Source organism: Fusarium falciforme, chromosome 7 (genome assembly GCF_026873545.1).
Source record: "Fusarium falciforme chromosome 7, complete sequence".
Taxonomy (NCBI): Eukaryota; Fungi; Ascomycota; class Sordariomycetes; order Hypocreales; family Nectriaceae; genus Fusarium; species Fusarium falciforme.
Genome location: NC_070550.1, coordinates 1,882,943 through 1,909,384, shown reverse-complemented (window position 1 = coordinate 1,909,384; position 26,442 = coordinate 1,882,943). Strand labels below are relative to the sequence as shown.

Genomic DNA, 26,442 nt, shown 5'->3' with positions numbered 1-26,442 from the left:
AGATATTAGAACCTTTTATTTTGCTTTATACCTACCCTTAGGGAAGGACAAGCCAAGGTCCTGGTGTTCTGTCTGTTCCTTGACTCGCTTGCCTCTCTGCCTCTCTGTCAGCCATTTGCAGAGCAAGTAGAATTTGGGAGCCTCCTACGGGGCTAGCCGACCTATGTCAATAGCTGCGATCATTCTTATTATGGCTGATGTGCTTTTGGAAATGTGTCACGACAACCAACAGTGAGAGGGAGAGCAACCACCCCCATTTGGGTGCCGCCAATGCAGGAGGTTGATCGAAGGCTGGACTATTGTCATGTAGGCATGGAGAGTAACCCATAAACAGACAGTAAGCCGAGGAATAGGGAGGCATCAGCATTAATGTTGGCCAATTTGCCACGGGTTGTGGGGGTTGTGCAGTCAAAAGTGATACTACTGGTGTAGTACCTCGAATCCTACCAATACCGTAACTAACTGAAGTATGGATCTCATATCCGACAACCCAATCGTGTCTGGAGGTGGCTGCTCGGAAAAGCATTGCCATTATGTATCCCTTGACCGGGCCGCACCATGTGACACCTGCTTGGGAAAGTCGAGAGCAAAAAGACTGCAATAATGCGGGTGGCTGTTAAATATCCCGAAGGATGTGGCGTAGTATTCCGACATCCGGGTCGCAATGTCGGCCCGAGTCACACTTAGAACTAACAGATCGGGGCAAAATTTGTGTTTCAACTACCCCTGGACCTGCATCTGACATGTCAAGCCTTACCCCAAACCGATCGCTTACCCGCTTGTCACGGGCCGATCTCCAAGCGAAGTCGGGGTCACACGCCTTTATTCTTGTTCCTGATGTTGCCTGTGATGTGTCAGATTAAGAGGTTGCATAATTACTTTCGCCGAATGTGTTCAGTGGAAATTAACTTACCAAAATGTTGCTGTAAGGGGAATGTCGGCCCCTGACGCCAAGCACGCCGCTTCTCCAGGCTTCCCCTCAAAGCTGGAGTGACAGCCCATGCAGTCGTTCCGGGTGACAAGCATCGCACGATGCCCCGACCCGAGGCAATGTTTCTGTACCCCCAGTCAGGGACCCTAGATATCTTAAGGCAGTGATCACCCGTGCTCCGTGCTCAGGACTACTCAATGAATGTTACACTGTTCCACGCTTCTGCATTTCTTTACACGTTTATTCCATCATTATCTTTCCATGAATAATGCTCACATTCATTGGCCGAGGTCACAAGGGCGATGACAGTCGCGACGAGATCGCCCTTGTAGAAACCCACAGCGAGCAAGCGTCGGCAAAGGACCAGGAGGTTGTTTCAGAACCTGTATCTGTATCCCCGCGGTCGAGAGCTTGGGCCACGGCCGTCGATATGGGAGGCCCGGGTCGAACCTCTGTTAGCTCCAACGACATCCCAGACCACGTCCGCAGGACACTGCAGAAAGAACGCCAAGTTACATTCTGGGGATGCTGTCGCCAGTACCCCAAGGCTGTAGCGTGGTCTCTGATGTTGTTCTGCACCATCATCATGGAGGCCTTTGACAAGTCGCTGATACAAGGCTTCATCGCATTTCCGCCCTTTCGCAGGAGGTATGGAACTCCAATAACAAACATTGACGATCCAACCGTCACGCAGGACTACGAGATTTCGCCAACGTGGCAGATGGGACTGCAGAACGCCGCCATTGCTTGCGAAATCGTTGGTCTCCTTGCCCATGGTTACATCACATATCTCATTGGGTATCGGAAGATGTTGGTCCTTTGCATGATTTGGCTCATGATTGCAATTTTTGCTTCCTTCTTTGCCAATAGCATCGCCATGCTTGCAGTTGGACAGGCGCTTTGTGGTATGTATCATCGCGTATTGCATTCTAATGGATTGAGAAACTGACAGTGCCAGGCTTCCCTTGGGGTGTTATCCAGACTCTCGCCGCCACCTACGCCGCCGAGGTCGTCCCATCAACCTTGAGAGCCATTCTGCTCAGCAATGTCAACATGTGCTGGTTGATTGGGCAGTTTGCCGCAATGGGTGTTCTTCGCATCTTTGTCGACGATGAAACTGAGTGGTCTTATCGACTGCCGTTTGCGATTCAATGGGCTATTGCCGTGCCTCTCATCATTGGCGTGTGCTTTTGCCCTAACAGTCCCTGTAAGTACCCTACCTTCAATGCCTTTTTGAGACGTTTTAACTGACTTTGACAGGGTGGCTTATCCGCCACGAACGACCGGACGAAGCTCGCAAGGCCCTAAAACGACTTACCAACGGCCATAATCTTAACATCGAAGACACCATCGTCGTCATGGAACATACGAACCAGCTTGAAAACAAGTACAATTACGGAGGAGCAAGCTATAGAGACTGCTTCAAAGGCGCGAATCGTCGTAGGACCGAGATTGCCTGCGCTGTCTGGGCCTGCCAGGCCCTCTGCGGCTCTACGTTGACCTCGTACGGGGCCTACTTCCTTACCCAGGCAGGATTCAATGCCGCACACTCTTTCACGCTGTCGACTGGCATGTACGGTATGGGTATCCTGGGGGGTATGATTTCTTGGATCTTTCTCTCTTTCGTCGGCCGACGCAAGCTTTATCTCACTGGCCTGTCATGCGCCCTTGGCTTCTTGACTGTCGGTGGAATTTCGTCAATTGCCTTGGCCTCGACTGGCGTGACCAACTGGATTTTGGGCGGTATCATCATTGCCATGACTTTCACTTACAATATCACCATCGGTCCTGTTTGTTATGTCCTGGTTGCCGAAATCCCCTCAACAAGACTACGCGTCAAAACAGTCGCACTCGCAAGAGTAACCTACAACATCTTCATGATGCTCAACAACGTCGTGGTCCCACAAATGCTGAGCCCAACAGCATGGAACCTCAAGGGCAGGGTGTGTTTCGTGTACATTGGCACCACCCTCCTGTGCCTGATATGGGCTTACCTGAGACTACCCGAGTGCAAGTCACTGTCATATCTCGAGTTGGATATTTTATTCGAGAAGAGGGCGCCTACGAAAAAGTTCAAGGAGTTTCAGGATCGTCTGCAGGGTACTGCCTACATGAGCGCTTCAAGGATCGAGAGGTCCAAAAACCCTTGGCATGGATGGATGGCTTACTCGTGAGGCTGGCTTTTTCCTTTGTGCAGATGTCATGGTGTCTTTGGTGTCGCTTCTTGGGAGGAGAAAAGCGTTTGTAGTTACCGGGAGTCAAGACCTTGGGTTTGGGGATCCTTTACGATATGTACATATTGTTAATGTAACTGAATTGATAGTATTACCATTATAGGCCATGGAAATTGCGGTGAACCTTCAGTGGTTCTGTCCAGAACCCCCAATCAGAGGCTAGAGTCAACTTCTCCAGCTGGCTGGTGTCGACTCATGCTAGTTGCAGTAGTTTTCCTGCTCTCAGTTGATCTCATAGGGCTGTATCAAGGCTCATCAATTGCGACGATATCCACCAGATGTAACCCCAAAATATGTGGTACAGTATTTGACAATACCGAGTGATACAAGGTCTGGGTCTAGTTAGTGTTTGTTAGAGAGTTCCCTTGTCTTGGGAGCCGAGAGGATGCTATCTCCTCTCTAACCCTAAAGTTTGCGAGGGGCAAAGGATAATAATATCAAGACGTTCACAGGCAGCAATAGATTATACCACCATAGTTCACTACGGCGTATTTTTTATATCATGTCGACTTCTATGTTTGACCGTATGTTCAATATGAAACCATGAATTCAGCCTATGTAATCTACCCCAGAGATTGGATCGAGTGTACGATCTCGTCATTAGTGTTGGCCTCAACCATATACTCAAGCACTTGTTCGTCCGAGAGGTCCTCAAAGAGACCTCTAGCTGCATCGAAGACTTCCTCAACCGTAAAAACCTCCAAGGAGACTTCAAGGAGAGAGAGTCTGCAGCCGTACGTACTCGTCCACCTGCTGCTGTGTCCACTCCTGGATGATCGTCTCGCCTTCTTGCTCAACCCCTACCCGACATACACCGGCAGAGGCTACTGCATCGTCCTCCTCTAGTCCTCGCCCAAGCTCCTCCTCAGCCATCGTAACTAGCGTTTTGGTCGGTGCGCTCAGAGTAAACGGCGCGATATTCTCCTCGAGCTCGTTGCCATTCTCATCAAGACGATAAATCCTGACCTCTTCTGGGGATAGGGAAAGCCCTGCCCCCTTCTCTAAGCCATTCACGGCGGCGCCTCCACCAACCCGGAGAACACTGTTGATGCTTGACAATTTCCTGGGGCTTCATATTACCAAGCATAGGTATTGCCGAGAGGAGGTTCTTGCCTAGATCATCATCTAACTTCTCTTTCAAGAAGTCTGCGACGCCATTTAGATCTTTTCCGAGCAAATCCCTGATAAGCTGCTCAGGGAACACTTTGATGAACTGCTGCACCGCCTGCTCGACAACCTTCTGGACGGAATCCAGCTCTTAAGGACTCAGATTGACCGCCACAGTGAACAAATTGATGGGTTGACCTAGAGCGTCGGCATTTCCTGTAAAGGTGACGTTGAAGCCTCTTCCGGTCTGGCCAGCCGATGGAAAATTCGAAAACCAGATTGAACACGACAGACGCCGCCTTGCCTCGCAGCTTCAACTGCTGTTGGAGCCCGGAGAGAAAGACGCCCGGAAGTTCGAGGTTTAAGGTGGCGATGATATTGAGCTTAGCGTTGGCCATCTCGTTTGGCTTCACCTTGGCCGATCCTTCTAGTGACACCCAAAGGTTCCCTGGCTGGCCGGTCTGGGAGTGGTCCACGCCGACGTTGGCCTTGAGGATCTCCAGCTCGAACCCGGATCGATCACCGTTGGCAGCCAACTCAAAGTCGAGTGAGAGGAGGGTCAGATGAAGGCTGGTTAGAAGCCAGGTGTCAGGGTTTCGGTTGGAGGTGTAGATGATGGGGCCATCCTTGAACATCTTCTCGTCGTATTGCTCGCCCTTGGGCCTGGGAATGGAGTGGTCTCGCGGAACAATGGATCCACGGGTGAGGCGAAAGAAGTTATGTGACTCGGCGGAGAAGGATACGGGTGACATCATGGAAATGGCCTGCAAGGCGCTGTCGTGAACTTCGATGCAAGTGTAGCCTGACCACCGATAGGAGTCGGCTAATAAGGATTAGCGAATCGAGAAAGGTGGCATATAAAGGAGAGAGGTGGCATACCCTTGATGTAGAGACTGGCTTCATAAAAGAAGCCACTTTTTAGTTTCTTCTTCGGCTCTGGAATGTCAATGTCGCTCAATACCGCCTCGAGTTGAAGGTTGTTAATGACGACATTGCCACCGAGGAATTCCTCCGGAACCTGAGGCAAGCCCTTCTTCTTCAGGCCAAAGTTGATCAAACCCGCAATGCCGATGTTTTGGAGCTGTCCATCAAAGTAGCAGTTCAAGAGATCTCTCTGAGCAAAGTAGAGATTGATGCTGTTCTCGTGATAGCCATATCCAATGTGGAATAAAAGTCACGTACTATCCGCTAGCTCCTGTCCCAGCAAGAGAGAGTGCCCCTTTGAGACTCAACTGGTCTGGCATGCCAGACTGTGCAACAGAAAAGACACCCTTCATCAACAGACCGCGGGCCTCTAACCCTTCAAGACTGAAGGGGTCCCGCAACGGACCATCAAGCTCTGTATCGAAACCAACACCGCTCACTTCGTTGACCAACAAGGCAACTCGTTGGATGTCAATGAGGTCCTTGGTGGCCGCCGGAGAGCGGACCTTCATGGCCGCTGATAGGCCAACTTCGATTCCCTTCTTCAGAATGTTGATGCGAAAGAAGAGCCTCCCTTGATCTCAAATGGGATATTCTCCAGCCCTTGCGTCCTTGTCGCCAAACGCGAGTTGGGTAGGTATCCTGGCGTTCATGCCGGCGCTTTGGTTGCTGATATGACCCTCAAGCTCCAACTCATCCTTACCGATCCATTTCTTGACAAGCCCAAACTTTTCGGTAAGCTGGATGGTTATGGACACGGAAATACCGGCTTGAATACTGCTAGATGGCGTGTTGCCTTTTGAGCCCGGTGCAGGAGGCAGTTTGGGATTATCCAGCCCAGCCTTTTTGGGATCGATCTTCCCCACGTAGATGGCAACTGGGGTGTTGTTCACCTTGATCCACTCGCTGAATGTCTGGGTAAACTGGGTAGGTATGAGGGAAAGTAGATCGTCCTTGAGGTCCATGCTCAGGCAGAAGCCCCATTCGTTTGAGCCGTAAACGTTGCAGCGAGCTCGATATGCTCGAATACTGCCCAGTTGGTTTCAGCAGAGATGTAGATGCCATCACCGGACTTGGCCTTTTGTAGTGTCATGACCAGGTTGCTGATGATAATGCCTTTGTCCTTGTCTGGCTTCATCTTGTCATTGCCAATGTCAACGGCTGAGACCTTATCTCCTAGCTCAATGCCCATGAGTTTCTTGGTAATGGCCGAGAGATCGATTTCGTCAGGATACTCGACCTGGATAAACCACCCCTTCTCATTGGCGCGTCCGAAGTCATTGGAAAGGCTCAGTCCGATATCTTGCAGATTGCCGTATTTGGCTGAAGCGAGAAGAAGATGTTCGTTGATGCGCGGTTCAGTGCCAACGGCGACGTTAAAGCCCCCTGTAGTCTTGTAGCCCGTGTTCAATGTTATCCGCTCCAGTTTCACAGATGCGCTCTCCTAGAGTTCCAGGTGGAGTTTGGACTATGCCTGGAATGAGGAGTCCTGGATGGAATACTTGTCATCTTTGCCATTGGCAACGAAGAGGGGGAAGTCATTGATCTCTGCCTGGTTAAGGATGCCAAAGTTCTCCGGGTAAGAGATGCCAAACGTTTCTGTGAATGCGAGCATGAGTATCAAGTACTGTGCTTGCCAAATGTGGATGTATTTATGCGGGACACCCTGCCAATTTGTTTGCTCACGAACCCGAGAAAGGCACCAACAGTGAAGGGCTCGCCACCAGCTCGCAATGCAACGGCAAATGCAGCTTGATTACCAGTTGCAACACTAAGTTTAATAAGCAACATATGTCCGTTAATCGTGAGCATGGCAGAGAAAGTGACCATGAAAGCTCTCAGCTCCTAGCCAAGCCAGATGGTCAGCGTTGGCTCCAAGGTCGATATACGGATGGAGGGTTCAGCTCACCTTATCGAACGGTGAGTATGCAGCAATATCAAGGGTTGGCTCGATCAATGACAGGCCGTCTTTGGCAAAGATTAGCAATAATCACTCTGTATAGGGTTGCTTTCATACCAAGAATTGTAATCCGGCTTTTAGTTACCCCCACACCAATCTTGATCAATTCAACAACTTGCTACTTCTTCTCACTGCTATATCCCGTCTCAAATAAGAACTCACGCAGGCCAACCTCGTTGGTGACATTGTTGAACGGCTATGGAACGATCTCGGTATTGGGCCAATAGTGCCGCAGGATATCACCGAGGGTCAGGGGAGTATCCACACATTCAACAGACAGCGTAACGGGGCCGATCAAGGATTCGCTCTCCTTTGGCCAAGCCATCGCAGGGTGTTCTCCGTATGTGAGTCGTGAGATGTGTTCAACATTCACAAGACTGAATGTGCTCCATGACTGGAGGTAGAAGTTGCGTGTCTCCTTCTTGCTCAGGGATGTATGAGATGGGGTGAGCTCTCGAAATCTGGCTGAAACCAGCTCTGGATCGGGTGCTAGTCCTCCGACCTACTAGTTTAGTCGACGAATTATATCAGGATGGGGTCGATTTGCCGGACTTGGATATTGCTAACGGGGATAGCGGCAGCAGGTGCTAACAACTTCGCTTGATGGTGTAGTAGTGTGTGACCCGGGAAGTCCGTGCACCCCCCATCTCCGCACACGTGAGTGTCTCAATTGCATCACCACAACATCATATAATATAGCTCTCACGGGCGCAATTTTGCTTTAATTAATACTAAATTTTTAATATAACTTCTTAAAGCACTAATAAAGAGGTAACTCTTTTTATAGCTATCAAGGATGCGAAAAGCATTAAAATTCGCGGCTCGGCGCGCAAGTATAGCCTAGGGCCCTCGATATTAAAAGACTAGATTAAAGGAGCTATTAATATTTATACCGCTAAGGAAAAGACTTAAAAGTTAAGTCCTTTATAAGAGAAGGATATTACTAAATAGATACTTTAAAGAGAGGCTTTTTATATGCCTGCTAATAAGTCTAAGATATAAGCTTTTGCCTTAGCGATAGCGAGGGAGGGCGGTAATAATAAACCTATTAGTAAGTATTAGGTTAATTACTTCTTTATTTGCTATAAAGAGGTTAAAATAAAGCTATCTTAACTTATTAATGCTACTTATAAGGAGGCTATTATAGAAGAAGGACTTAGGGAGCATTAGCATAGCCTTAGTAACCTTTTTAATAACTATAATATTAAGGAGGATTATCTATATAATATTAATAAGTCTAATATTAAAAAAGGGGAAACCTAAGCTAGGAAAGTAGCTAAAATATTATTAATAATAGCGATAGAAGTTATAGAGAGTGATTTAATTGCTTAGATTATAATTCTTAAGTATAAGAGCACTAATAGTTATTACCTAATGCTATATATTATCTTTATAGGTTATAACCTTTAAGGATAATAATTTCCTAAGGAGATTTTAGACTAGAAGTATAATTATAGCCCTTCTAGCTAGTTAATTATTATAAAAGACTAAAAAATAAAAACTATAAAGTCTGAAAATAGTATAGGGTAGGTAACTAAAATAGGAGGAGAATAGGTAGAGGAATTAGTTTTTATAAAAAGCTGATTAGCTAGATAAGGTATCATAGAGTAATAAAAGTGGGGAAAATAATAGATAAGGTTATAAAGAAGAAGGCCAGCTTCTTATAAGTAGTCTTGTTGCTTGTATTAATTAAAGATCTAAGAAGCTATTTCTAAGAGAGGGTTTATAGCTTATATAGCTAATTGATCGGAATCTATTAGCCCGATTCGGATAAAAGTTATACCGTCGGATAGCTCTAATTCCGGGCTTTAAAAACCCTATTAGTTTTGCTAGAAACGGATAGCTTAAAGCCGGGCTATAGTTGGAAGAAGCTAAAACCTATCACGGCCTAAGAAACCTCCAGGCCACGTGACCAGAAGGATCCACATTATTACACCAATTAGGAACGGATTAGAATGGATCACGCCTTATAGGCCATGATCCCCTTTAATCCAGTAAGTAGGATTATAATAGCTTAGGCCCTGCAAGTTATAATCTATTATGATCTGCCTTATCGCATAAAGTATATAAAATATACTTATTATACTTTCTTATATAGTAACTACCTTAGCTATTAATATAACTTAGTTATATTTAATACCTTTAAGTATATTACTAGATATAAATTATATTTATTATTACTTAGATTATACCTAGTACTCTTTACTAATATAAACCTAGTATAACTAGTTTATCCCTTAGGAAATATATAATTATTATATATTAATAGCTCTTATTTAGTAGTATATTATATACTCTAAGTAATATTATTATTATAGCGCCTAATATTAGATCCCCTTTTACCTCTCGCAGTAAATTACTTATTACCCCCTAAAAGAGATAGCCTATAACTAAGCTAAAGAAACCTAATATCCTAATAGATATAGATAATAATAATAAAAAATATATTATCCTAGCCTTATATAAGGATAAAGTTTATAAACTTAGGAATAAATATAATTACTTAATTACCTAGTATAATAACCTCTTAAATAATATATAAAATAATACTAGAATTACTTAAGAATAACTTATAAATATAAAAGTATTTATAAATAATATATAGAAATACTTTTATTAAGCTATAAAATAGTAATAATAATAATACTAATAAATAATTAATAAATAATAAAACTAGATTAATTAACTTATTATACTCTAAGCCTAGTAAAATAACTTAGTATAATAATAGGTTTATAATCTTAGTAGCCTAATATTTAAATATAATATTACTAGTATTACTTATAAAGATATTAGTAAGATTATTAAGCCTAAGGACCTAGAGCTATTTAATAGATAAGCTATTTATATTAAGATATTCCTTATATCCCTTAGGGCATACTAATAGTATTTCCCTACTAGGATAGCTAGTATAGAAAGCAAGGTCCTATATGCTAGTAGATGCCTTATAGGTAGCGCATTTACTTAGTTTAAGCCTAAGCTATATGATTTTCTTAGAAATAAACCTATTAAAGAAATATAATTCTTTTTTACTAAATATAAGAATTTTAAGGATATAATTAGGTATAACTTTAGAATTATTAATAAAAAATAATAAGTTATATAGAAACTTAAGAACTTATAATAAATAAAGACTACTTTAACTTATATAGCTAAGTTTATATAGATTATCTTATTTCTTAACTAAGGAATAAGCGCCTTTTAGATTATATTTTATAAAAGACTTAAGGATAAGATTAAAAATAAACTTTATAAAATAAAAAAACCTAATAATCTTTAAGATTATATTAATATAGTTATTAAGATTAATAACTAATAGTTTAATTAATATATAGAAAAATCTAATAAGAGATAAATCTAAGGTAATAAGAATAATATTAATTAGTCCTAAAAGTATAAATAAGCTAAGGGTAATACCTTTTATAGGACTTATATAGGACTTATAAAACTTAAAGTAGCCTAAAAAGGTAATAAGAATATTAAGTATTATTATTACTATAAGAAGGGCTATAAGGCTAATAAATACTAAAAGAAGTAATAAGATATTAAAGAAAGATATTATTAATTAAAGCTATAGTAAAACCTCCTAGAAGGTAAGAAGTACCTAAACATAACTAACTAAGATAGCAAGCCCTAGATAGCTATTTATACTACTAGGATACTTAGAATAGCATAAATAGGATATAATTATACTAGTATATAGCAGGGAGAAATTACTATGCCCTACTAAGCGGCCTATTTAATAAAGGAGGAAGCTATTAGTAACTATGTGATTAATAATATCACGAAGGAATAGCTCTATAAACTAATTAAGCCCTAAAAGACTAACTAGTTATACCTTATTAACCTAGGCATATAGAACCCTCTACTAGAACTAGATAATAGAAAGGGAAATCTAGATAACTTTCTATAATAGCGAATTATCGCTATGACCAGGCGCGTAAAACTCTAAGCAAGAGAACCTATAGCATTGGCTCTAGCCTAGTAACTACCGCTATTAATAAATAAATAAGCTAACTTCTAAGAAGCTACTATAGAAGGCTTTAACTATAAGAAATGGATTATAGGATATAATAAATAAACCTATATGCCCGCTATAATCTACCGCAAAGACTATTAATAAGATAACCCTATATAATATAATTATACCCTATGCCCTTAATATTAAGTTAAAGTATCCTAGGAATATAATAAGATCTATAAATAATAAAAAGTAGATTAATATAATAGGCTATTATATAATAATTAGGTTACTAAGATAAGTAATAATAATATTAATTAAACTAAGTTTAAGTATAATACTTAGAAGCTATAAAAGGAATTATACTAAGGGCGCTCTAAGAAGCCCTAGAAGAGTAATAAAGAATTATAAAAAAAGGAAAACTACTTTTAACTATATAATAAAAATAATAATAAGTACTAAAATAGCCTAAAGAAAAGATATATCTAGACTATATAGGAATATATAGAAATAGTAAATAAATAAGAAATCTATATTTAAGCCTATTATAAGGAATTAGCTAAAAACCCTTAATACTTAGAAGTATCTTTTAATCTATAAGATAATATAAGAATATACCTAATATATTAAAAGTATACTAGTATCTCTTAGATATTATGCTAATACTATTAGTATAAAACCTACTAAGAAGAAAAATAAAAATAAGATGATTTCCCTATCTTATTATTATATTAGCTAAATAATAAACCCTACTTATAATATAAAATAAAGGGATATAAAGTAGTATATTAATATAAATCTATTAGTCTTATAAATATATAATACTCCTTAAAGCTCTATTATAATATTTAGGAAAAAAAATAAGTTACTTATAAGATTAAAGACTAATAAAGAATAATTAGCTAAAAAGATAAAAAAGACTTAAGAGCTAAGTAAGAATAATAATACTAGGATTAGCTATATAGCTAAGATAATATATATAACTATAAAGCCTATATAAATAATAAATATAAGTTTAATTATTTTAGCTATATAATATTAAAAAACTAAATAGCTTATTTAATATAGGGCAATAAATAAATAAATATAAGAATATATTACCCTAGAAGGCCTTATACTCTATAAATAGAGTATATAGGCGATATTACTTAGAATTAAAAATATAAGTTAAGGGAAAATAATTAAATACTTTAATAGATAATAAAGCTAAGTAGAACTATTTTAACCTAATAATAATAAATAGGCTTAAGTTATTATAGAGGTATAAATAAATACCTTACTTAGTTATTAACCTAAAAGGAACCCCTTTTAATTATAATAATAATATTATTAATAGCGAGATTAATTACTTTAAAGTTTTTATTAAAGAAAAAAACTAAGGGATATTATTTAATATTATATTAAATAAGTAATATAATCTTATACTTAGGTACCTATAGTTATGCTAATTTAATCTATATTTTAACTAAAGAACTAGCTAGATGCTCTCTTTTAATAATAAGGCACCTTTTATAATAGATAATAACTTAGAATATAATATAAGATCTCTAACTTCTACTAAAGACGCTAGAGAAGCTAAGAAGAGGTAAATATAAGATATCTCTTTACCTAAAGAAATATAATATAAATACTATAATAAATAGAAATAATAAAATTAGTAAATAATTATATATATTATATAATAATTCTATAGGATAGAAGAAAACCTTAAGTAAGCTAAGAAGATATTAGAAAAAGAATAATTTAAGAATATTTTATTATAATATTATATTTATAAGAAACTCTTTATAGAAGAACTTAAAATAAGTCTATTAAAATATATATACTATAACCTTAAAATTAAGTTTATTAATAAGAAATAACCTAGCTTTAATAAACTCTACCCCCTTAATAAAGCATAACTATTAGTATTAAAGGAATATATTAAAAATATATTATAAAAAGAATATATTAAGGAAAATAAGTTATTTATTAAATACCTTATTATATTTATTCTAAAAAAGAATAAAAAGCTTTAACTTTATATTAATTTTTAAATACTTAATACTATTATAATTAGAGATTATATATTATTACCTCTTATTAATAAACTAAAAAATTAACTTTTTAAAATAAAGTATTTTATAATACTTAACCTTAAAGAAGCTTATAACCTTATTTAAATTAAAGAAAAATATAAATAAAAAACTACTTTTTATACTAAGTATAAATTATTTAAGTACCTTATTATGCCTTTTAGATTTACTAATATACCTATTATATTCTAATAAATAATTAATAATATACTATAAGAATATCTAGATATATTTATTATATATTACCTAAATAATATTCTTATTTTCTCTAAAATAAAAGAAAAATATATAAAATATATTTATAAAGTATTATAAATATTATAAGATACTAAGTTATTAATAAAACCTAAGAAAAATAAATTCTATGCCTTAGAAGTAGAATTCCTTAGATATATTATTTTATATAATAAGATATATATAAACCCTAAGAAAGTCTTAGTAATTAGGGATTAAAAAGAACTAATAAATATGAAGGAAGTATAAGCCTTTCTTAGCTTTATTAATTATTACTATAGATTTTTTTAATAATTTAAGAAGATTATTATATTATTAATTAATCTTATAAAGAAAGATAAAATATTTATATTTAAGGATAAGGTAAAGAAAGCCTTTAGTATAATTAAGGAACTTATCCTAAGTAAATTAATACTTAAGATATTTAATCTATCTTAATAAATTAAACTTAAAATAAATACCTTAGACTTTATATTAGGCGCCTAGATTAGATAATAAGATAATAAAGGACTTTTATACCTTATTATATTTTACTCTTATAAGTTATATAAAGTAAAACTTAATTACCTTATCTATAATAAAGAATTCCTTATAATAGTTAATGCCTTTAAGGAATTTTAATATTATTTCCTTAGAAGTAAATACTAAATTAAGGTATATATAAACTATAAGAATATTACTTACTTCGCAAAAACCTAAGAACTTAGTAAATAATAACTATAATATGCTAAATATCTTTTAGAATTTAACTATATTATTATCTATAACATACTTAATAAGTAAGTTAACTAGGCAAGTAAGCTATATAGCTATATTATATACTAAAACCTTAAATCTCTAAGCTTAATAAAAGCTATAATAAAATAGTTATAAACTTAAAAAAAGTATTTTTAACTATTTAACTCTTAAATAAACTATATATAATTTTCTTAGATTTTTAAAAAATTTATTTTATATTAAAATAGCTATACATATAGTGTAAATAGTATCTTTCTAAATAACTCCTTAAATACTTATAGTATAAGCTTTAGAAAATTATATAAGATTATATATAGCTTAATTAAGCTATTTTAGAAATTAAAGCTATTTTAGGACTAGTTTAATTTTCTAAGAATTATTTTAAATCTTTTTAATATAAGGTATAATTACTAAGAAATTTTAAAATATACAGCTCACTTATCTAGTTAACTCACCTATTAAGTATATTATTAAAGAAATAAAAAACAATAAGGCAAATACTATTAGCTAATAACCTAACCTAAATACTAAAAAGATTAAAGTAAAAAAATAGCTCTTATAATTTATATAAAAAAGATACCTAAAGCAGTAAATAATTACTTATACTAAGTAATAAATACTATTATATTACCTAATAGATAAATAAAAAGATAAGATTATTACTAATAGTACTCCTAGAGAACTTAGGAGACTTATAATTAAATAAGTAGACTAAATAAAAAGCTAGTAAGGAATAATTATATATTAGAAATATATCTTTATACCTTAGAAATATATAAAAGAGTTTATTAAATATTACTATTAGATAGTAAAATATAATAAAAAACTTAATAATAGAGATTTTTAAAAAATAATATATTAATATTTTTATTAAAAAAACCTTAATATAAGACCTAAAAGTTACCTTAATTATAAAATATATTATAATAATATATAGCTAGGAGATAAGGACTTATTAAAATTATATAAATATAACTAAGTTATAAGGATATTTTATATTATTATTAAAAGTACTTATATAATAAAATAAGGTAATTTATTCTTAAAGTAAATTTAAGAATATAATATATAACTCTTAGATAATAAGAAAACTAATAAATAATAAGTCTTAGATAAATTATATTATAAACTTATATATAAAATATATTATTACTTATTATATAAATATTAAGGAATTAATAAAACCCTAGAATAAGTTAAAATAATATTTATTTTTCTTAATATAAAAAAAACTATCTTAATAATTATTAAATAATATAACCTTTGCGTAAAAACTAAGGCATAATACTATAAACCTTATAGAAAACTATAATTACTCCTAGTTATAAAATAACTATAGGACTTAATTATTATAGACTTTATTACTAAATTATTATTATTAGAAGAACTAGTTACTAAGAACTTTTATAATAGTATTCTTATTATTATAAATAGACTTATAAAATTTTCTTATTTTATACCCTATAGAAAATTAATAATAATTAAAGAATTTACTTACCTTTTTTACTTTTATATTACTAAGATATATAATATATTACTTAAAATTATTATAGACTAAGGACTACTATTTATTTTAAAATTCTAATAAAGCCTTATAAGATATTTAAGAATAAATTATAAACTCTTTATTATATACTATAAGGAGATAAATAGCTAAATAGAGCGCATAAATTAAATACTAAAATAATATCTCTAATATTATATTAATTATAAATAAACTAATTAGGTTAAGAAATTACTAGCTATATAGCTAGCTTATAATATAGTAATAAATAAAAGCATAAAAATTATATTAGCTTATACTAATTTTAGATTTACCCTAAATACCTACTAATAAATAAGAGATATTATTATTAACCTTAAAGTAATCTTTATTAGTAATTAACTAAAAAACCTATATAAAGAAATAAAAATAAAACTAGAATTTATTAAAAATAAGATAATAAACTATATTAATAAGAAAAGAATTAAGGGATTAATCTTCTTAGAGAGAGATATAATTTATTTTATAATAAAAAATATTAAAATAAAATAATAAAATAAAAAACTTAATTATAAATATATTAAACTCTATAAAATTAAATAAAAAATCTTAGAAAATAACTATAAATTAGATTTATTATTAAAAGTTAAGCTTTACTTAATTATTTATATTTTATTACTTAAATTAATAAAAAATATTATTTAAGTTAAAACTAAAAATAAACTAGAAACTAAAGTTAATAGACTAGAAAAATATATTATAAAAGCTATTCTTAATATAAATAAAATTAATAATAAAATAATATATTTTATTAAATAAAAGAACTACCTTAACTTTAAAAATATATAAAAACCCCTAGAATACCTTACTAGTATATAATGCCTTCTAAAGGACTTTTACTAATAATATTAAAAGGGGAAATAAACTTAAGGCTAATAGCACTCTAGTTAATAATATCTATAATACTTATAAACTATGCGGCGATTATAGCCTTTAACTCTGCCTTCTTAATTACCTCTGGCTTATCTAAGAAATAAAGTCCCTAGATAGCTATCTTAATACCCTTAGTATATAATTAGCGTTTTTAGCGATAAAGCTAGGTTAAATAAGCTAAAACCTTATTTACCTTTACCTAAGCTTTTTATGCCTCTCGCTATAAATATAAAAAATCCTCTTTAGTATATTCTTTCTTAGAATCTATATAATTAAACTCCTAATAGATATAATTTACTTAGAAAATTATTAATAATAAAAACCCTATAAGTAAGAATATATAAATAGGCACTAGAGATATTCGCTAATATATTATATAAAAGGCTATAATAAGTATACTCTCTGCAGTGATCTAACTTCTTAGGTAAGGCTATATAATAAAGGCTATAAGAATAATAAAATAAGTAAGGTATAATTATAAATCTAAAATAATTAATAATATTACCTAGTTTAATAATAATTAACCGCTTCTTAGAAAAAAGAGGATAATTAGATATATTAGTAAAAGATTTTTATAGGTTAAAGATTAATATATATATATAAAATAACCGAGGTTATAGATATAGCCTTAGGGATAAGACTAATAAAGGGGAGATATTATATTATGGCCTAAGAAACCTCTAGGCTATATAACTAGAAGGATTTATATTATTATACTAATTAAGAATAGATTAGAATAGATTATACCTTATAGGCTATAATCCCCTTTAATCTAGTAAGTAGGATTATAATAGCTCAGGCCTTGCAAGTTATAATCTATTATGATCTGCCTTATCGCATAAAGTATATAAAATATACTTATTGCACTTTCTTATATAGTAGCTACCTTAGCTATTAATATAACTTAATTATATTTAATACCTTTAAGTATATTACTAGATATAACTTATACCTATTATTACTTAGACTATGCCTAGCACTCTCTACTAATATAAACCTAGTATGACTAGTTTATCCCTTGGGAAATATATAATTATTATAAAACCCTTAAAGGTTTTAAACTAAGAGATTTAAAACCAGATAGGAAATACCCTATAGAAAGGCATAGCTTTATTGGCTTTATTGGGCTCTATAAGAGCCCTAAGTCCGAAGTCACGTGACCCTTCCTAAAAGGGTAATAGGACCTAAAAGGGGAATTATTATAACTCCTTAATATCTTGCTTATCTAAGAATATAAAGCTTAGGTAAGCAAGCTATAAGATAGCGCATAAGCTATACTATAGGGTAGTAGAGCCCTAGGCTTATATCTTATAAGCTTATTTTTCTAGAATTTTATTTATTAAAGACCTTTATAATAAGGACTTTTACAATTATAGATATCTTCCTTAAGTGGTTTAAACTTATTTTTTTCCTAAGATAAAACTAAAAAAGCTAGACTAATAGTATATCTTAGTCCTTAATTAATATAAGATATATATAATAAGAGACCTTATAAAGATAGCTTAAAAAAATAAGATCTAGCTTAGTTAGCTCTTATTATACTCTTTATACCTTATATAGCCGCTTAATATTATAATTTTTAGATTATTAAAGGTTTTTTATTATAAGGAGACTTATAGGTAGGCTATCTATAGTATTATATTACTATACTAAAAATAACTCTTTATATTAGTATATAAAAGGGCTTTAATAAAAGCTATAATTAAAAAGAATATCTAAGCTAGTCTTTAGGCTTCTAGAATATATCTTCTTAATATAATAAAGGCTCTTATTAGCATTAAGAAACTAAAGGTCTTTAAAATAGAAAAGGCAGGGCCCTTAATACTAAAGAACTAAATTAATAATACCCCTAGGCTATAAAATATACCTTATTATAGCTATAATATTAAATAATAAGTTAAATAGCTTAATCTAGGCGAAAATAAGTTAACTTAAGGTATAAGGAGGGTCTTTAAAAAGGCATAAGACTATATAGATTATAATAATTATAAAATTATCTATCTAACATAAGAAGTCACTCTCTTAAAGGCAAAAGCTATGGCTAAGAAGCCTTTAGGAAGAAAACCTATCTAATTTAACCTTAATAAGGCATTCCCTTAGATTTATAAAATAATAAATACTTATAATAAGGCTAAAAATTAGGTTAAGAAAAGAAAGGTAATTAGTATATATAAACCGGCGAGAAAGAGGTATAAAAAGGGCTAGATTATTAATAGTGCTTTCTTTAGTTAATTTGCTATTTAATTCATAATTTAAAGTTATATTAGCCGAGAAATCAATGACTATTGCTGATTGCTTCTTCTGACCGTGAGGGCATCACGATATGCGGAGATAGGGGGCGCATGTATAATAATTATATATATTCCTAAGGGATAAACCAGTTATGCTGGGTTTATATTAGTAGATAGACTAGTCGCGCTATGCTTAAACAATTGGGGGTATTATATCTAGTAATATGCTTAAGGGTATTAAGTATAACTAAGTTATATTAATAGCTAAAATAGCTACTATATATAAAAGTGCTAATAGGCATATTTTATATACTTTAAGTTATTCTTAGGACTAATATTATTAAGGTTTAGTCTAGGGTAAGACTAATGTTTCTAATACTTAGTCCTTAGATTAACGAGAGTAAAGTTTAGTCCCTTTAGTCCTATTATTTAGTTAGGTAGTTTTGCTAGACTTCCCTGCCTAGCATATATTATAGCTATAATATAAGGTCTCCCCTCTATTAATCTTATCCTTAAGACTACTTCTCGCGGCTAAGTATTAGAGGTAAGTAACTTAGACTTATAAAAATTCCCTTCTTACTAACGCGATATTAGGCTAAGTTTCTAAGCATACTTCTTCCTATAAACTTTCTAAAGTATAAAGTCTTTTTATATATATTAACGCTTTTAGATCTAAAATTATACCCTATACTTAGTGCTTTTATTAGGGCCTTTCCTATAAGGTAGTATCTAATTATTCTAACTATTATTCTAATTATATAAACGCAAAGGTTATATATAATAAGGTAGGCATAGCTTCTTTTCGTAAGTTCCTTTCTTATATAGCGTGTTTTATTTATATTTCTAGCTAATATTATAATTATAAAAAATATTTATAAATATAAGAAGCTTAAGAATAAGGAGGCAGAAGTAGAGGCTACTTTTAAGGCGGCTATAGCTAAGCTAGCTTATATTTATTAATAAAAATATCTCTTAAAGGCGCGGGGTAATAAGGCTTTTAAGCATAGTTTATATACTCTAGATAAGTTAGGCAAGCTTTATAAAGAGTTATTTATTATAATAAAGGCTTATTCCCTCGGGGCAATTAATTTAATTAACTAGGATGCTATTAGTCTTAATAAGTCTATGCTTAGTATTGTTAGTAGAAGTTCTTTAAAAGGCATTATATACCTATAAGGTACTCTAGTAGTTCTTATATATTTTCTAAGTCTAGGTAATCTTTTTATTTAATAAAATATATTATTTTACTATTAATTTTATTTATATTAAGGATAGCTTTTATATTATATTCTTTTAGTTTATTAACTTTGGTTTCTAGTTTATTTCTAGTTTTAACTTAGATAGTATTTATAAGGGAATAATAATAGTAATACTTATTTATCTCTTACTAGGCCTCTTAGAAGTTATAGGTCCTTAGAGAAGGCATAGATTTCTAAAAGGGATAATAATAAGGTAAGAATTTAATAATAAGTTATCTAGTTTACTTAGGGGTTCTTATAAGAGATTTCCCTAGGAATTCCCTTAGGTTTCCCCTAAGGATCCTTTAGGGAATTCCTAGGGAATTCCTAGGGATTTTTTTAGGAAATCCCTAGGAAAGTAGGTCTAAATTCTGGGGAATTCCTAGGGATTTCTTAGGGATTTCTTAGTTATATAGTTCCCGGGGATTTCCCTAATAAGTCCCCCTAACTAAGATAGGCGCTATCCCTAGTATCTGCCCTCTGCCTAGTTATATCCTACGCGGCGGTTTTATTATTATAATACTAGGGAAATATTAATAAGAGCTAAAATAAATAAAGGAAATTATTATCTTAGCGTAATAATTATATCCCGCGAATATATTTTTTTCTTATCCTTATGCTCTTTATAATTATTAATACTATATATATAGTCCTCCTCTTACTATATATTATAGCTCCTCTAGGTATTATCCCGCCTTATTAATATGCCTCTTTAGGCATTATTACCTCTATTACCCGCCGTATTTCTACTACTATTATCCTTATTATTATTCTAGGCGGGCTTAATACTATAAGTATCCTAGTTATATTAGTCCTAGTAGTTAATCTCTAGGGTCTATATAAACTTACTATTATCTATAGCATAGTAAGGGTATTAAAACCGGCTATTATAGCTAGCTGCGATTAATATAGGTCTTCCTAGGGTAAATATATTACTATCCTTAGTTAGTCCTTATAGGATTAAACCGCTTATGATAGTAGGGATATAATAATTAGTAATCTAGGCGTTCTATATAGCCTAGAGGAAATAGATAAGCCTGTCATTAGGGTTATTAAAGATAGATTAGTTTAGGATATTAGGGATTAGTTTATCTATACTTAGGTGGGTAAACTATAGCTTATATAATAAGAGGTCTATTATTAGCACGAAATAGTTATTAATCTTAAGGAGGTATATAGCCTTGGAAAAAAAAAAGTTCTTCTTAGCTTTATCTTATATTATCTTAAGGGCAATATTAAAGCCCTTAGCATATATATTATTAAAGAAAAGGATAGCCTAATTGGCAGAAATGACCTAGAAGTAGGCTACTAGTCGGTTATTTATGCTATACTAGTCTTTAATAATAATATATCCCGCGGGGAACTTCCTTTTACCGCCTATAGCCATGCCCTAGTTCTACCTAGCCTAATGCTTAATAAATCGCGCCAGGGCATTATTATTATCCTCTATCTCATTAGGGTAGCCTCTCTTAAATAATTTTACTTGCGAATAGCTAGTATTAAAGGGAATAAGTATATTATTATAGTTTCTAAAGGTATAGTTAGTCTACCTAGTTAATTAGAGGTAAGACCTAAAGCTAGGGGTAAAAGGCTAGGTATTATTAGTATTATATTACTTTTAGACCTAGTTATAAAAGTTAGTAATACCCTTAGCCCCTCTAAGCTCTTTTAGCTAGTCTTTTATAGCTATAATAAGGTTATTAGAGACCTAGGGCTAAGTAAGCTAGTTAATAGCCTTAGAAAGGATATAGGCTATCTTAGCTAACCCTAGTATATTACTAGTAATATCCCCTTCCTTAGGCTTATAGTTACCCTAGAGTTAGTTATCTTTTTTCTTAAATTATCTATCTAGGCTATAGGGTTATTTTTATATTATTATAAATATAGAGGTAGGGATAACTTTTAGCTTATTATTATTATTATCTATCTCGGGGAAATCTCTAAAAAACCATATACTTAGGATATATATAATAGTCCTTTATTTATATAAAGTAGATAGGATTAATATAGAGGGCTAGTTATAGGCGGTAAGGTTATTCTCTTTTACTTTTAGGTACTTAGGGTAATTATAGTAAAGGTTTTTAGATAGGAAGTAAAGTCTTTGCTATAGGTCTAAGGCGCCTATAACTAGGTCATAGCTATCTTAGATAGCCTAAGCTTAAAATAAAGTATAAATAATAGGGTTATAGCTAATCTAGCGGCTAAAATAACTAGCCTTTTAGGTATTAATAATATAAGCTTCTTAATTATAGATCTAGATAGCTTAGATATACTTATTATATAATAAATTACCTGCTAGTTTAGTAATAACGCGAGAGAATAAGGCATAGTAGATTAAGTCTTTAGCTAGGTAGGCTTAGGTATTATAAGGGGAAAAGCGCTTAATAGGCTATGGTCTACTTATTATAATCTAGCTATATTAATAAAAAAGAAAAAAAGGTAGGTTTAAAGGAACTAAGAGAGAAAAAAAAATAAAAGTTTAGGGACTAAGTGCGCTAATTTATTATTATTATAAAAATATATTATTAATACCTAGGTAATGCCTAACTATTAGACTAGCGATATTAATTATATATTAGCAGGGAAATTATAAAAAAATCCCCTAGATTTCCCTAGGAATTCCCTTATATATGTTTATATAGCTAACTTAGCCCCCTCTTTGCTAGTTTTTTTATTCTTAGTATAATTAGTTCTTTTATTATATATCTTTATAATAAGCGCCTTTAATTTAATATAAAAGATATTTCTTTATTCTTAGCTTATATTTCTTATATATATACCTCGGATTTATTAATAAGCGCTTAATTTTTATTTTTCCTTTATTTAAATTTAGCTATTACTTTTAGTATATTAATAATATCCTTATTAATTTAATTATTAAAATTACTTAAATACCTCTTTTAAACTATAAGGTATTTTATCCTAGGCTTATTATATCTAAACTTTCTTTGCCTTATATTAATAATTTATTCTACTTTAAAGTATTAATAATTATCTCTTTATTTCTTTATATCTTCTTTAATTATTATAGGGCCTAGTTATTCCCTTAGATCCCTAGTAGGCAAGAGGTAAATAATAGAGATTACTAGGTAGATAGAGAGGTTATTCTTTATATTAAGGCAATATATTAGCTTTCTTACCTACTTAATAATATAGTAGGGGCTAATTTATTTTTCTTTAAGCTTCTTTGCCCTATTATCTACTACCTTATAACCTTTTCTTAGTTATAGTAATACTTAGTCCCTTAGTTTAAACTAAAGGGGGTAATACTTCTTATTATAGGTATATTTTATAATAGCTTAGGCGAAGGTAATTAATAGCTATATATATTCTTAGAGTATAGCCCTATTAAGCTAGTTTATTATATCTCTTATATATTAGAGGTTATTATTTATTTTCTACCTAGTAATAAATTCGCTAGGGGAAGTTTAGATTATATTAATATAAGTATTATTTATAATAAATTATAATAATATAATTACTATTATCTATAGGGCTATTAAGTTATTACTTATCTAGTATTATAGGGCGATCTTAATAGCCTAGATACGCTATTTTATAGCCCTATCAGACTATAGGTATTATGCTATAGATATATATAGCTTAGTTCTTATAGTAGCCTAGAGTATTTACTAGAAGGCGCTAAGGAACTTTAGATCCTGGTTTAATATAATTGCCTATAATAGGCCCTAGTTATACCTTCTTAGCTTATTTATTAGGGATAGGGCCTATTGTTTTGCTATAAACTCTATATAGCTTAGAATAACTAGGGATATATAGCTAAACTTATATATAACTATAAGGAAGGCATTAAATATATTAAAGCTATGGTTTATTTATAATTATTTTTTACTAAGGATATTTAGTAATTCTATAATAAAATCTATTATAATAATATAAAATAAAATTAATAAGGTTTAAATAAGTATTAGTTTACTAGGTAATATATCTTTATTAGTCTTATTTTATTTATAAATATTATATTATTTTTATATATCTTTAACTTTATAGTTAAGGTAATTAATTATAAAAGATTTCTAGAGTTTTTCTCTTATTATTTTAGGGCCTAGGTAGAACTTCTAGTTATATATATCTTATATTAGGTCTATTATAGTTTAATTAGGAATATAGAGTTAATAATAGCTATTATATTTAACTAGGTATAGTAAGCTATGCTAATAAATAAAAGTAAGGCTATTTTACTTATGTTAATCTCTTAGTTATTTAAAGATACTTTTCTACTATATATTAGTTTTATATTATTATAAAATAGTATTCTTAATAATAGGGCTTATTAATACTTCTAAGTAATAATAAATAGTATTATATAATCCCTTAGTATCTTATTCTTAGTTAAGCTTTCCCTTATTATTATCTAATAGTAATTAGGCCCTTAGTAGCTATGAGAGGGTATTCCTAATTAGGTTAATAATCCCTAGTATGTATTAGATTATAATAAGGTATTAACTAAGGTACTAAGATACTTAGATTAATTATTTATTTACCTATAGGCTTAATAAAAATATTATAAGCTAGTTTATAATATTATAAATAATAATATAGTTAATAAGGATTTATATTTTATTAAATTAACTAAAAAAAAATATTATATATAACTTCTTATATACTTATACTAAGCATATAATCTCTAGTTTTATAGGCTAATATTATATCTTAGCGCTCCTTAGGGCATAGCTTAGATATAATATTAGCCTAATTACTATACCTAAGATATAATCTATCCTATTTTAAATATAAGAGGGATCTAAATAAAAGATTATAGCTCTTAGCCCTTATTTAAATATATCTAGTATAGCTAAAAGCTCTTAGTCTAGGTTAAAGTATTATATAGCGCTAATATTAGCTAGCCCGCTAGTTATATTAGTAAAGGCCTTTTTTTCCTTTTTAGTACTCTTTTATATTATTAAGGAAATATATTTCTTATGCTATTAATTAGACTTTAATTCCCTTAAATTATATCCCTTAGAGAGTAGCTTTACTTTTTATTTTTATAGTAATTTAATCTAATTAGAAAACTAAGGAATAAGGCTTTAGAGCTATCTAATTATATTAATCTAGGTTTTTAAATTAGCTAGGGTTTTAAGGAATTCTAAGTTATATAGGGCCTAGACTTATTTATTAATATTTAATAGTCCTAGATTATTTACCTTAAATATAAATAATTATACTAATAGGTATACTAAGAAGGATTTATTTATTAATAGAGTTATATTTTAGTCCCTAAAGAGGGTAAAAAAGGCATAAAGGTATTAAAGGTATTTTTTTATAATATCTAAGAAGATTATAATATTATTAATAAAGGCTATAATATACTCTTAGTATAGTCTTAGGATATTATTTATAAACCTTTATATATATACTAGCGAGTTTTTAAAACTTATAAGGGTAACCTTAGATTATTCTAGCCCTTAGTAGCTAATAATTATAAAATAATCTTAATATTTTATATAAATAAAAAATTAATAAAAAAAGAATTTAATATTTATTATATTAATATATTATTTCCCCTTAAGTTTATTTATTACTTTACTTTATAAGGGCATTAAGTATATATTAATAAGCATAGCCTTATTTAATACTTAGAGGTCTATTATAACTCTTTCTTTTTCCTTCCTATTAATTACTTATTAGACTATAAATATAAGGCTCGCAAATAATATAGGTTTTTATTAAAACTTTATTTAGTCCTAGTTATAAAGGGCTCTAAAGGTTTTATCTAGGAATTTCTTAGCCTTTAGGCTAAGTAGGTATAATTAAAACCTAAGCTTTTATTAATATTAGTTATTAATAAGTAGGATTCTTATTTATTTATTTTTATTAATAATAATTAATTCTATATCCTCCTATAGGGTTAGGAATTCTATAAGTAGCGTAAGGATTATATTAATAACTAGTTTGCCCTAATTATAGATTTATACTCTTAGGTTAATAATAATCTCTAAGAGGTTCTTTAATTAAGTAATTCCTAGCTTAAGTCTTAGATTTAGCTCGGATTATTAAAGCTAGTTATTATGCAAGGGGCTATCTAGTCCCTAGGGAACTATAGTTTTATAAGCTAGCTTATACTTAATTATATATCTAATAAAGCCTTCCGCGAGGAATATAATAAGTCCCTCGCTAGGTTTAGGTACTATTACTCGTGAGAATATCTACTTATCTAGTATAATATCTCTATATATTACTAGAAGTTATGCCTAGTATTCTTCTTTAAAGTACTTATTAGTATTAGCTAGCCTTAGGATACCTATCTTTTAGCCTTAATAAATAATCTAGGCTTCTAGGGACTTATTATAAAAAAAGATATTATTAGTTTCTTATATTATTACTAATATACTACCTTTAATATATAGTTTAAAGAAGAAATTATTACTT

At 31.6% G+C, this 26,442-nt stretch overlaps 1 protein-coding gene across 1 annotated transcript; it reads left to right on the top strand.

The window, feature by feature from the left end:
- Positions 1 to 1,199: 1,199 nt before the first annotated feature.
- On the top strand, positions 1,200 to 3,105 carry NCS54_00919200 (MFS domain-containing protein; the record flags this gene model as incomplete). The annotated part of the gene is made up of 3 exons (XM_053154547.1): positions 1,200 to 1,836; positions 1,890 to 2,138; positions 2,192 to 3,105. The coding sequence occupies 3 exons, from the start codon at positions 1,200 to 1,202 to the stop codon at positions 3,103 to 3,105; spliced, it is 1,800 nt and encodes a 599-aa protein (XP_053010522.1).
- Between the last annotated feature and the right edge of the window lie 23,337 nt (positions 3,106 to 26,442).